The 13862-nt window shown below is 40.4% G+C and overlaps 1 protein-coding gene across 3 annotated transcripts in view; it reads right to left on the bottom strand.

Moving 5' to 3' along the window:
• LOC122660388 (autophagy-related protein 101) overlaps positions 1–13862 on the bottom strand; it is a 40612-nt gene that overhangs the window by 10474 nt on the left and 16276 nt on the right. For 2 of the 3 annotated variants that reach the window (XM_043855680.1, XM_043855682.1), the window contains exons 4-5: positions 6299–6384; positions 4125–4220 (exon numbers count right to left, since the gene is read on the bottom strand). In XM_043855680.1, coding sequence (XP_043711615.1) covers positions 4125–4220; positions 6299–6384 — 182 coding nt within the window. Of the gene's footprint in view, positions 1–4124; positions 4221–6298; positions 6394–13862 lie in introns of all 3 variants that reach the window. The other variant, XM_043855679.1, reaches the window with a different exon arrangement.

Here is a 13862-nt window from a genome sequence, read left to right on the forward strand (position 1 = left end):
GGGAATAGGCTACGAGAACATGTCACGATATTCACCACATGGGGAGAGATGAAAGAAGAGTTGAAGACCAAGTATCTTCCCTAGATTTACAGAGCTCGCCTACATGATAAGTTCAACACTCTTCGGGTAAGGTAGCTTATCAGTTGAAGCATATGCAGATCAGTTTTTATTAAATAAAATGCTAACAATTTATTAACTTGTTTCACGTACAGGAATTGAGGAAGATGACACACAACTCATCTATCTATACAAAGAGATATTCGCAAGGAACTGAATGTCCACGATGACTATGTTGTCCAAGATTGCTTCCAAAAGCTTTGAGAGCCAAACAGAATCTGAGAACTCCAGCTAGAAGATTTAATTCTCAAGCCAGGGAGAACCGAGGCGAAGACCACCTGCAACTAATAGACCTTCGGGCCAACAGTCTACCACCCCTTGCAGATAAAGGTAAAGGTCCTATAAGCAACAGCAGTGACACTAAGTGCTACAATTGTAATAAATATAGACACTTTGCAAAAATCTGCCCCATGAGACCAAAAAGTAGCAATGTTGTCGTAGCAACAGTCGAAGTAAATGATGCAAGCATGTTACGGAGTTCTTTGAGCCACACCCACCTGATGGGAATGATGATGTGCTCTATGATGATAAAGACAATGAGGGTGATGATACATATGAGGCTCACGTGGTTAGTCGCATCATAATTTCTGAAACCAAAGGCAATGATTGGCCCTTACACTGTATTTTCTACACATGTATAGTCAGTGGTCCGAAAATGACAGGTAATTGTGGGCAGTGGTAGTTGTGTCAATATGGTCTCACAAGCCTTCATTGAAAAGGTAAAGCTGAAAACGGAACTACATATGTTGATATGGTTCCTAATTTTAGTCTCACACACTTTTTTTAAGGACTAGAAATCTCCTAAAGTCTTGTAGAACGGGAGAATCTTCAATGCACAATCAGCTGTCAGCATCCATCCTTCTTGCCCCAACAAAATCAACGATCTGACCATGATCCAACGGTACGAAATCAGCAACAAGAAGTTCATTGTCGAAGATCTTGGAAGCACGAAATCAATTGGAACCACTTTATGATCCTCCACATACAGATCTTCGACGATCAGTGGACACACCTCATTGTCCATCATCTGCTGCTCATCTTCTTTCTCTCCTATCCATTGTTAAACAAATGAGATCAGTTTGTCGAAGGAAGATTTGAAATCAATTGGAACCACTTGATGATCCTCCACAAGTTGATCTTCGACAATCAGTGGACCCACCTTGTCGTCCATCATCGGTGGCTCATCTTTTTTCTCTTCTACTCATTGTTCAACAACTGAGATCAGTTTGTCAAAGGAAGATTCCATACAATCGGATGTGGCAGCGATTGGTTCATAAATTCCTTGCCTTGTCGTCGAGTCTCTCCGAGATTCACTTCACCCTTTCACACGTTTTCTTGCATAAGTTGAATCTGTTAGCAGATAGGAAACAAAAGAGTAGGATTCATGGTATCTACGATGATGTAGATAAAGAACGAAGAAAAAAATTAGCAATAAAAAAAAGAGCTTCAGTTTTGTTCCTTTTATTGTATTGATCCTGCTGCAATCGATCTCCCGTTGGTTTCCCTAGTTCGAGGTCGAGTTTGAATTATTTGGTATCAGAGCTACGGAGAGGTGGTAGACATGATCTACGGTTGTTGCATTCTACTTCCAACTGAAGATCCATCATGCAAGTCAGATTTGGCATCTCTACCAAACTAGAGGTCGAGTTTTTTTTTTAAGATGGGGAGAGTTGATGTAGATCGAAGCATGAAGAAGAAAATTAGCAATAAAAAAAAAAAAAAGAGTTTCAGTTTTGTTCCTTTTATTGTATTGATCCTACTGCAATCGATTTCCCGCTGGTTTTCCTGGTTTGAGGTCGAGTTTGCATTATATAGCCAGGTTTGGCTCTGATACCAAGCTGATGCAGATCGGGAAAGGGGACATCTGCTCATGGTGGGAAAGAAGAGATTAAGGGGGGGAAGGGAGAGGAGAAAAGAAAGAGAAGAGAGGAAAACGATGGGGAGAGAGGAGAGAGAAAAAGCCAACCAAATCCTATTCCATTCATTCAACTTGTGGTGATGGGCTATTAAGCCTTACATATTTATACAACCGTATTTGGACTTGATCATAATTTTTCAGGAATAAAATAATAATAATAGAACAAACAAACAAACTAAAACTATAAAGGAAACCTCCTCCCATCAACCAGCCTTCTTGGAGGAGTTACAATTAACTAGGACACTTTATAATAAATAAAAGACAACCCAAAATGACAAGGAAAATGATCCAACGACCAGTGCTTTGGGGAGTTTCCTTAAATGACTCAACCACTTGATTAAGAAGGAAATAACAAATAAAATTAACCCAACAGGACCCCATGAGATATATGTTGATATGGTTCCTAATTTTGAGTCCCACAAGCTGTTTTTAAGGAGACTAAAAATCTCCCCGCACAAGGCAGTAGATAAAATCCCCTCGTGCCCCACAAGTTGAGTATAATAAGATTCCTAGAATCTAGGAATCCTTGGAACCGAAATCCCCAAATAACTCCATGATTTTTGGTTCCTTTAATAAACCATAACTGAACCATAAGATCCAAAGATGAACTACAAACTGGTCCAAACTTGGTTCAACCCAACCCAATACAACCAAAACAATTTTGGTACTGCATTATTCATCAGGATGAGAGTTTTAATTGAAATAGAACTCCTCTACTGTTTTACAGTTTAGGAGTTCTATTCCAATTTGTTTTATTAGTGTGTATTTCATTATCTTTTAAGGGAATGTTTCCTATAGGCTATTACATTATCCTATGGCCAGTATGCAACTACTCTGTTAGTTCCTATATAAAGCTGTACAGGCCTAGAGTCTCCCCACGATTTTATTATAAAAAAAAAAAAAGCGTACCCAGTGCACGAGGCTCCCTCCAGTGCAGGGTCTGGGAGGGTCATAACGTACATAGCTTACCCCCACTTCGCGGATATGCTGTTTCCTGACTTGAACCTGCGACCACTAGGTCGCAATGGAGCAACCTTACCGTTGCGCCGAGGTCCGCCACAATTTTATGTTGCATAAAATTTGGCTTTTCTACTTCCATGTTTTATGGGATTCAGAATAGTTCTGTGACATGCAATGCAATCCTTGGTGTGATGCAGAAGCTGGCTGATGGGATGGTCAGTCTAGTTCCAGGTGAGATGATTGGTTTATATCAATCTACTTTTCTATCCTTCTTCTTCAACCTATCCCTCATCCAATCATGTCAGTAACTCAGTATTTTCTGGTTTTCTGCTCAGTTCTTTTCATCCTCTAGTTTCTGGTTTTTCTGTTTCCTATTGAAGGCATCTAGTTATTTAAAATCTGAGTTCAAATCTAGCAACCGGATTCTGTTTTGATCATACATATGGTTCCAAAATCTGATCTTTACATCAGATTATTAAAATCCTTTTACTACTTGAACTCCTGAGTTCTCAAGGTCTGATATCAGGTGACCATTACTGTTTTGGATACTGTTCTGAGGTTTGGTTCTGATTTTTTAAACTAAGTTTCTGAACCAAATCCTTAGGCTTGTATAAACCCATCAAGGTCCCAACAAACTTGACAACCAAACCACCCTTCAATCCACCACCCTATACACAACCATCGACTACCAACAAAGCACCCCAAAATCTACTTAAGCCTTACACCATTGAAATACATCCCCATACCAACCGGCCATCCTTCATCATAATGGACATGAATGGTGACTAAAGTTCATGAAGGAAAATAGGAAAATATAGAAAGAATTATGAGTAAATGTAGTATCTTCTTAGTCCTACAATACTTGATGTCTTCATAATCAATTCAATATCATTTGACTTTAAAAACAGCAGCTGTTCAAATTTCCTTTCTTAAGTACGTTAAGATAAAGGGATATCATCAAACATATGATATCAAGAGAAGAAATAGAAATTCAACCAGAGGGCGGCAGAAAATAACCCAAAACAGAACAAAAGAAAAAGTCATCAATCCAAAATAGAAATTCTAAGTAATACAAATCATGCAGACTCCACAATACCTGACAATTGAAAGCCATCAGCCGACCACCTACCTGACTTTTCTTATTTGGGTGCTTTTCCACCCAACCAATGAACTGGTCTATTTTATCCTCAATCTTCTTTTCGAGTTCAGCATCTCCACATTGAACCTAGACAATAAGAAGGGTTGAGTGAAACATGAAATAAGAAAGGTACTGGTCAACACAAGAAAATGCATATTAAATTATGGGAAAAAAGATCTCTACTTGGTGGTGTTTCCTACGCCCTCTCACAGGGCACCATGAGATAACGCCTCTGCCCCCTGGGTAGATACCTATGCATGCTCACCCATTGGCCCATACGCTTGTGTAGAGACCATCCGACCAAGTAGAGATCTCTTGCCCTTAAATTATATATAGTATATATGGTACATCAGAAGGCCATCCAAAAGAGGATACAACAATTCTGTCAGTATTATATTCAAGTTTTTATTTCTCAGCTTTAAATAAACAGTGATTTCAATGTTTGCTTGCTGTCCTCCAACAGCAAGCGTCTATGTGTTTCTGATGGTGTACTGCAACACAATATTTAACGCGTCATAGCAAAATGCCAGGTCTCTTTGTTTCTATTTTGACTTTTAACTTATTGGCAGCAGCAACAAATTCTAATGAGCAAAAGCAGGACCAAATTGGTTTGGTGGGATTGGTTGAGTTGGATCAAGATTGGATCATTTTTTTATTCATATTTGGAATATATGGTTCAGTTCTGGTTTACTTGGGAACCAGAAATTGTGGAGTTACTTGGGTAGTTTTTTTTAAGCTTTCAGCTCCAAGGATTTCAAGAGTTTAGGAATCTTATCTGCACACAATCGAGGGACCAAATGAAGGTCTTTTATGGCTTGCGGTTAGAAGTTTCCCAAAATTAGGAACCTAAGCTTCAGCCCAACCATGGGTTATTAGTAGATTCTTTATTTTAAAGTTTTGTTATTGTCAAGGTGTTAGTTTCCTAGTTAGTGAGGGAACTCCATCTTAGCCCATGCAAGACGAGGTTCCCTTTTTTCTTTTTAGCTGGGTAAGTTCCTTTATTGATTGAGTCAATTTAGGAATGACACCTCCTCCCAATCGATGGGGAGGCTTCGGAGTCTTTTTAGTTACTTTTTATTTTTGTTTTCAATACTATAAAGCAAAGTAAAGGCCTAATAGCCTCCCCCACGATTTGATGATGGAATAAAAGTTTGTGTTTGGTAGAAGTGAGATTGAGATCTCGCTCTCTTCCACATGTTTCTCTCTCCTCTCTCCCTTCCCCATATACTTGTGATTCCTTTTATTCACTATCCTTGCGGTGTTAGTAGTCTCTTTCCTCTCTTAAAAGAAAAATCACCACTGCAGATCTATTGATCTGATCTGCATCATGAGCGGGTAGGCACATACACTGTTCAAATAGAATGTGTGGTCCATAATTATTTTTGAATTGTAATATTAGTATGACCTGCATCGCACAAAGCCATTTAAGCATATGATTGGTTCTCTTTCGGAATAATTCAGGAATAAGAAAGCAAAGTGCAGAAAATTCAGAGTTTCTACACATCATCTTAATCAGTGCACCCAACCCATCCGGCAGTGAGAAGGTAATGTCTCAGCTGCAGAAGTAATGCAATGATTTTTGAATCACATGCGGCAGTGAAAACCATGCAGACATCTAATGGCAGTCATAATGCATTGTTGGAATATGGGTATTTGGGTATTACGTGTGACATGGGTCGATCCATGATATAAGATCGACCCATGGGGTGTTATTTCTATTTTAGTTATTTTCCCTTTCCTAGTTCTATTCTAGCTCTATTTAACTAGTTAGAATTAGAGTTATATTTGGGCTGTGACACTGTTCACGTGAACAGTGTCGTGCACAGTGTTTCCCTTTGTAATCTCTTTTATTATTATTATTATAAATAGAGAGCTTGACTGATCTCATTGATCAATCAAGCCATTCACTAATTTCTACATGCATGTTTCAGGAAAATGTTATTCTCCCACTCTAGAGGTGATGACAGCATAGGCCCCAATTTCCATTTAACGAAAATACACTCACAAAAAGATGTCTACATGGACCCAATGATCGACTTTTTCATTCCAAAGAAAGCAAAGAAATCCAACTTCTTTGAGCAACTAAACATGAATATATCCTAGAAATTATTGGATTGCTCCAAAGCTAACATATATTTCACTTCAAAAAATTAAGAAATACTTACATAAGTAATGTCAAAAAGTTCGGAATCAATATCCCTGGGCCGTACAAGACCTAAAGCTCTATGAAACACAACTGTGTGTAGTATACCTGCATCCACTTTCATAATCACTACTAGATCGGGTACAAAATAATGATTATAATGAAAATAAAGGTAGAGAAAGAGTTACAAAATCAACAGGGCAAGTTGGAATAAAAAACTTAGAAGCATAAATTACACACAGTTCTCTCCACTTAGGTTTCTAGTCATCTAGTAATTAGAGAACCCTGTCCTCGAGGTGTTTGTGACGATTCACTAGCCTCAACTTTGGTTTCTCGGTCATGTCAGAATCATTTAACTTCCCTGTTTAATAACTCTTCATTGTTCATGTGGCTGACATAGCACCCCTAACTCCATCATAGGCAATAAACATTTTCTCCCTTGTATGTCATACAACATGTGGTTATCATCCCTAAAACAATTTCTACCTTTAGACCTCACGTCTAATCCTTAAATTGGCAGAGAGTAGGCCTGGTCATTGGCCAATCCCGGACTATTTATAACCGAACACGTTCAAGTAGCTCAGAAAAATCAGTTAAGAGTTGAGATAACAAAAAATTATCTTAATATTAAGGTAAAAGGTTTCTGCCACCCAGAGAGGTAACACTTATCGACACCTTTAAAGCCACCCGATTTAATTACACAATTCTCCTCCTCCTCCTTCCTAACCAAGAAAGGACTTCAATGGATAACGGGATTTAATATCCCATACCAATGGCAGCTAGCCCACCCAGTAAACCTCTTCCCTAGTTTTCATTATCTTGCTATAATTTTAAAGTTAATTGAGTAACCAGGCAAGTTCACTAAGGAATTGATGGGGTATACTAGCACATCTGTCCAGGACCCATTCATGCGACCATGGGTTCAAAAACCCTAATTCCGGATCACTATAGGCCCACCCAAGTGCTAAACAGTCCAATAATAAAAGGTAATGGCAGTTCTGTAATTATTCCCAATAGTTTAGGGTTTCTTTGGGAAGAAGAAACAGAGTTAGGATTGAATTGGGAACAATTATTTATGGGTATTTCTGGAACTAACGACAAGGATAGGAATCAATGAAATAAACTAACAGTTCTAGGGGCATTAATGACAATATGACAATAGAGCCAACTAATAACGTGGAGGTTGCCTTCAACCTCTTGACCAGGGCAACCAGCGGACACCTGGTTCTGTTCCATAAGTAAGAACTCCTTCATATGGAGTCCAATCGAAGTAAAATTTGATGCCATGACTCCTAACAGGATACCTTCTTGAATGCAACTCTAACCACCCAAACAAATAGCTGAGTTAATATTCCATCACTGAAATCATACCTGGCGGTAGAAGCAAAAACCATGCCTGCAATTGATTGTGTAATCCACCACTCCAGCAAGCTTGGACTCCAAATCCAACAAGTTGGGTGATGCAGGAGTAATTCTAATGTAGTCCTAGATTGGAAGGAGACCAACTAGGAGCCAGAAAACCAGGATCTGTTATCAACAGGTGAATTGGCTAGGTCAAAATAGGGTTTTTGGTGAAATTAGGGTTAGGATTTGGATCGAATGCTATAGGGGCAGGTGTGGAGAGTTTTGCTGGCTGGTTTGGTCTGGACAGAATTAGGTTATGGGAATGTTGTTCAATGATGGAGGGCTGTTGTTGTTTGAATGGGGAAATGGGAAAACATCTTGGTTCGAGTATTCCAATTGGGCAAGAGAATACTCGATCCAATTATATGAAGATGTTGTTAGCTGAATGGTTTGTTAAGGATTTTGGGAGATGGGTGGGAAAATTAAGGTTTTAGGGTGGTCTGGAGGATTAGGAGAAGAATTGGTATTGATGGGATGATTCTAACTTACTGTGGTTGCAAGGGCAGGCTCAGTTGGTTAGAGGATCTTGAATAATTCTTGAGTCTTGATTTTGAAAATTAAAAGAGATCTTCAAAGAACTTGAAAGAGAGCTTCAAAAGAACCACCTGGGCTTCACATCGGAAGGTGTCAATCGGATCAAACACCGATCCCACCAGAGTTGATCAAACACAAGACAAAAATCTTCAATGTAGAAGAAGAGCAGCAAAAGCTTTCATTAATATCAAAATTCGTGTTCAATGTTCCCCCCCTTACAACCTTATATAAAAGACTCAAAAATACTCCTACACTAAAAAGGAAAGGCCTAACCCAATCCTTAACCTATTAGGTAATTTAAATTGACTAGGAAACTGAAAGAGACTCAAAATAGAGTCCTAATCCGGCCCAACTTAAATACTTACAAGAAAACTACTAAAACCACTTAAATTGAACCATTGGTTGAACCAGTTCAATTTATGAACAAAAACACCAAAATAAAACCAAGTATGGAACTAAAACAACTAATCCCGTATGCAACCTGTTGAATAAGGTAAACCAGAATACCGTGGGGGGTATTCTGATCTTTTTATTGTTTATTTTTATATTTTTAAGTTTCTTATGTACTGCCTAGCTATGTCGGCTATGGCAGGGGTATACTTGTCATGTGGATGTAATTTTTAGAGTTATAAATAATAGGCTTGGCTGATCACAATGGATCATTCGAGCATTCCTCAGTTTCTGGTTTTGTTAACATGGTATCAGAGCTATCTTCTCTGATCTAGGGTTTTCAAAACCTTCCCCCCTCCATCGTTCTTCTCTTTCACCTTCTCCATCGATTTCTTCATCCTTCTCTCCTTCCCCTCTTCTTGGTTCTCTCCATTCTTCAAGGGCAGCACTAATGAGGTGATCCCATTATGATCTAGTGCTGCCCTCCATCCAACCTCACAGTATATGCCCTAATTAAAGAATGCGATAGCTGCTGTATTACTGTTGAAATAGGCAATCAGGTAAGCAGTCCTAGTTTGATTGGGATTAGTCCTATTAGTCCTAGCTGATTAGGATTAGTCCTAGTCATGTTAGGAGTAGTACTAGTCAGATTGGATTCTTTTCTTTTATTTTATTTTTATTGTTTTATCCTCAGCTGAGTCCTATTCTGGCATTCCTAGTTGTATTAGGAATTCCTAGTAGGACTAGGACTGAGGTGTTATTATTCCTATTTGTACTTTGATCAATTTACTTCAAGTTACTATAAATAAAGGGGCTTGGGTGATCGATTCTAATCACTCAAGCATTCATTCCAATGCTGTTTACATGGTATCAAAGACTAATCTGATCTAGGAAACAGCTTCTCTCGATTTCAGGTTCTCTCCTCTCTCTTCTTTCTCTTTTTTTTCCTTTTTTTCTTCTCTCCACCACTCTCGGCCTCCTTCTCCACATCAGGGCAGCAACTGTGAGGTGATCTTATGCAATTTTAGTTGCTGCCCTCAATGTCACCTCATTGAAGATCGAAGAACAGCTGGTGTGACCTAAATCTGCCGGCAGGCTTATTCCATCCCTGGAGATTGAGCTCTTCTTACACCTGAAGTTTGATTTCTTTTTTTATGGAGATTGTTCCCTGCTTCTATTGGTCTACACCAGCCCTTAGTTGAAGACTGCAGAAGTGTTTGAGATACAGTGCTGCACTTTTCTGCAATTTCCTGCAATCAGTTTTTCTGCAATCAAGCTTCTTCTTAATTTGTCAAAATTTAGGGTTTTTTATTGGCTCATCAGAAAGAGCTAATTTTTGAAGGTTATCTTCCCTGGTATTAGTAGGGAACTCGACCAAGGTTTCAGCCCATTCTGACGGCTGAAAACTCTGCAAATTAAAAACCCATTCGAATCAGTTTTTTTACAGATCTGATTTTTCTGTCTGGCTGAATCATGGGTGACTCAGAGATGACTACTGCTACTTCTGGAGGAGATCAAACTAGGTCTGATTTTCTTCCCTATGCTGCTGCCATTAAGCTTGATGGTACAAACTACTTTATTTGGGCCAGATCATTATCCCTAACAGTGGCTGGTAGGGGACTCACTGGCCACCTCACTGGCACCACCAAACAACGTACTGAAGAAGGTGTTGCTCGTACTAAATGGGCTGCCAATGATGCAATGGTAATGTCCTTTGTTCTGAACTCTATGACCACTGACCTCTCTAGTCAGTATCTTCTCCTTGACACTGCTACACAGATATGGACAGCTGTCAAGGGCACTTATGGTCGTTCAGGAAGTGGTGCTCTGGTTTATGAAATCAGGAAGACACTCCAAACCACTACTCAGAAGGAGATGTCTGTCACCAAATACTATGCTGCCCTCAAATGTTTATGGCAGCAATTGGATCACTATGCTCGGTTTCAGCCTACTACTACTGCTGATATTACTGCCTACCACACCTATGTAGACCAATTCCGTGTCTATGATTTCCTGGCTGGCCTCAATGATGACTATGATCCTATTAGGGTGCAAGTCCTTGGACGGGTTCCTTTCCCCACTTTAGAGGAGACTTTTTCTTATGTTCACAGTGAAGAGACACGACGGGCTGCCATGATGATTACTCCCAAAGTTGAGAGATCAGCCTTACAGACTACTGGCCCCACTCTTGTTGCTTCTTCTGACAGTGGTGCTGCTTCTACTACCAAAGAGCCTATTAAGTGTGAGCATTGTCACAAACCATATCACACTAAGGCTCAGTGTTGGAAATTATATGGAAAGCCAGCCGATTTTGAGGCCAAACGTGGTCGTGCTAAGTCTAAAAACAAAGCCAATCATCTCGAAAGTGTAGCTCCAATCGCCATCTGCGACATTGGTTTCTCCCGGGAAGAACTCCAGGCTTTGCGTCGTATGTTGAACACATCCACTTGCCTCTACTATGTCTGCTGCCAATTCAGGTTCCTTCTTTGCCGCACAGGTATTTCTTTTCTGGTCATTGTGCATCAGTAGTATCCACTCCATGGATCATTGACTCCGGTGCTACTGATCACATGACAAGTTCTTCTAGCCTTTTTAATACATATTCTCCTGCCTCTGGTAAGGATAAAGTCAAAATTGCTGATGGGTCCCTCTCCTCCATCTCAGGGAAAGGATCCATTGGTTGTTCTCCTTCCCTTACACTGTCATCTGTGTTGCATATTCCCAAATTTACAACTAACCTTCTTTCCATTAGCAGTATCACTAAATCCCTAAATTGTAAAGTGACCTTTTTTCCCACTCACTGTGTTTTTCAGGAACTGGACTCGGGGAAGACGATTGGATCGGGTAAAGTGCATGGCGGATTGTAACCGCTTGATGGCGATCCTACTCGGCTTTGCCTTGGCATCTTTCTCTTCGATTTACATAAATGGCACTCTAGACTAGGCCATCCCCCTTAGATACTTTATCAAATTTATTTCCAGCATTAGTTAAAGATCGTAATAAGGAAGATTTTTTGTGAGCCTTGTGTCTTGGCTAAAGCAGACGCGTTCAACTTATCCTATTTCTAATAAACGATCCTCTTCCTTATTTCATATTGTTCATCTGATGTGTGGGGGCCTAGTAGGAAAGCTTCCCCGACTGGCCATCGGTGGTATGTCACTTTCATTGACTGCTATTCTAGGTTCACTTGGGTTTACCTTATGCACACAAAGAGTGAAGTTTTTTTATGTTTTCAACACTTTCATCAAATGATTAAGACCCAGTTTAATGCCACTTTTCAAATTTTGAGGAGTAACAATAGGAAAAGAGTATATGGAAGGTCGGTTCCAAAAATACCTTCTTTCGCACATGGAATCCTCCATCGAGACCGTGTGTCGACACTCCACCCAAAATGGTGTGGCCGAGAGAAAAAACCGCCACCTCACGGAGGTGGCTAGGCCTCTATGTTTGCTCGCACTGTCCCTTCCCTTTATTGGGGGGATGCTATCCTTACTGCAGCCTATTTAATTAATAGGCTGCCCAATCGGGTTCTTCTTTCAAAAGCCCCTATTGAGCTATTACTTGGCTTTTTTTCCTTTATAGTCCCACCTAATGTGTTTGGATGCGTTTGTTATGCTAGGGATACAAGGTTCCCTGGTAAACTTGACCCACGTAGCCTCCGCTGCATTTTCTTAGGCTATTCTGCTACCCAAAAGGGGTACAAATGTTACTACCCTCCATCCCGCAGGACTTTTGTCAGCATGGATGTTGTCTTTCATGAACATGTTCCATATTATATGTCCCCACCTCTTTAGGGGGAGAGTGTTAATGAAGATGTGCTAACTATTGACTCTCCACCTCCACTTCAGTCTGTTTACCATGAGTCTGAACCAGTTCGGCCTGCCCCTAGTACTCCCCCTGAGGCAGGGGTAGAGGTTCCTACACAGGGGGAGACCATTTCTATTCAAGGGGAGCAATCTACCCCGGTCCAGACTCCTATCCAAAGGACTATTAGTGAATTTCAAAGGAGGATTGATGCCAGTAATGTGAAGACCTATGCAAGGAAACATAAGCAGGTTCAATCAACTATTGCTCCAGTACCCATCCAATTGCCGAACCCGGATCCAGAACCTGCCTCTCCACCTGGTAATGATCCTGACTTACCTATTGCTCTTCGCAAAGGTGTCAGAACTTGCACTCAGCATCCCATATCTCATGTTGTTTCTTATGATTCCCTTTCCCCATCCTTTCGTGCCTTTATTTCCTCTCTTTCTTCTGTTCGTATTCCTAACAATTGGCAAGAAGCTTTATCAGACGGAAAGTGGAAGGCAGCTATGATGGAAGAAATGGACGCCTTGAAGAAAAATAACACATGGGAGCTTGTGGTTCTTCCACTTGGGAAGAAAACCGTTGGATGTAAATGGGTGTTTGTAGTGAAACAGAAGGTAGATGGCACTGTGGATAGGTATAAAGCACGACTCGTGGCCAAGGGGTTCACTCGGACATACGGCATTGATTACCAGGAAACTTTTGCACTGTTGCAAAGTTAAATCTTGTTCGTGTGTTATTATCTTGTGCGATCAACCTTGGATGGGATTTGCGGCAACTAGATGTAAAAATGCCTTCCTAAATGGAACATGGATGAGGAGGTGTATATGGACATTCCACCAGGGTTCTCTTGTACGAGAAACCAAGGAAAAATATACGATGAAGCGCGCACTTTATGGGCTGAAGCAGTCACCTCGAGCATGGTTTGGCCGGTTCCACAAGGCCATGATTTCTGTGGGCTATAAGCAGAGTAATGCTGATCACACACTCTTTATAAAGAGGGTTGATAAAAAACTCACTGTTCTTATAGTCTACGTTGATGATATAGTGGTTACTGGCAATGATGGTGATGAGATCAGACGGTTGAAGGCCTTCCTTGGACAAGAATTTGAGATTAAAGATCTAGGAAAACTACGATACTTTCTTGGGATTGAAGTAGCCAGATCTTCTAAAGGCATTTTTCTCTCCCAAAGGAAGTATGTCCTAGACTTATTGGCTGAGACCGGGTTACTAGGTTGTCATCCTTCAGATACTCCTATGGACCCTACTGTTCGACTCAAGGAGAAAGAGGGTGAGCCTGTTGATAAAGGCCGGTACCAAAGACTTGTAGGGAAGCTGATTTATCTTTCACACACGCGTCCTGACATTGCTGTCGCCGTGAGTACTGTGAGCCAGTTTATGCATGATCCCTACTCTTCTCACATGGAGGTTGTTCTTCGTATCTTGCACTA

Source organism: Telopea speciosissima, chromosome 4 (genome assembly GCF_018873765.1).
Source record: "Telopea speciosissima isolate NSW1024214 ecotype Mountain lineage chromosome 4, Tspe_v1, whole genome shotgun sequence".
Taxonomy (NCBI): domain Eukaryota; kingdom Viridiplantae; phylum Streptophyta; class Magnoliopsida; order Proteales; family Proteaceae; genus Telopea; species Telopea speciosissima.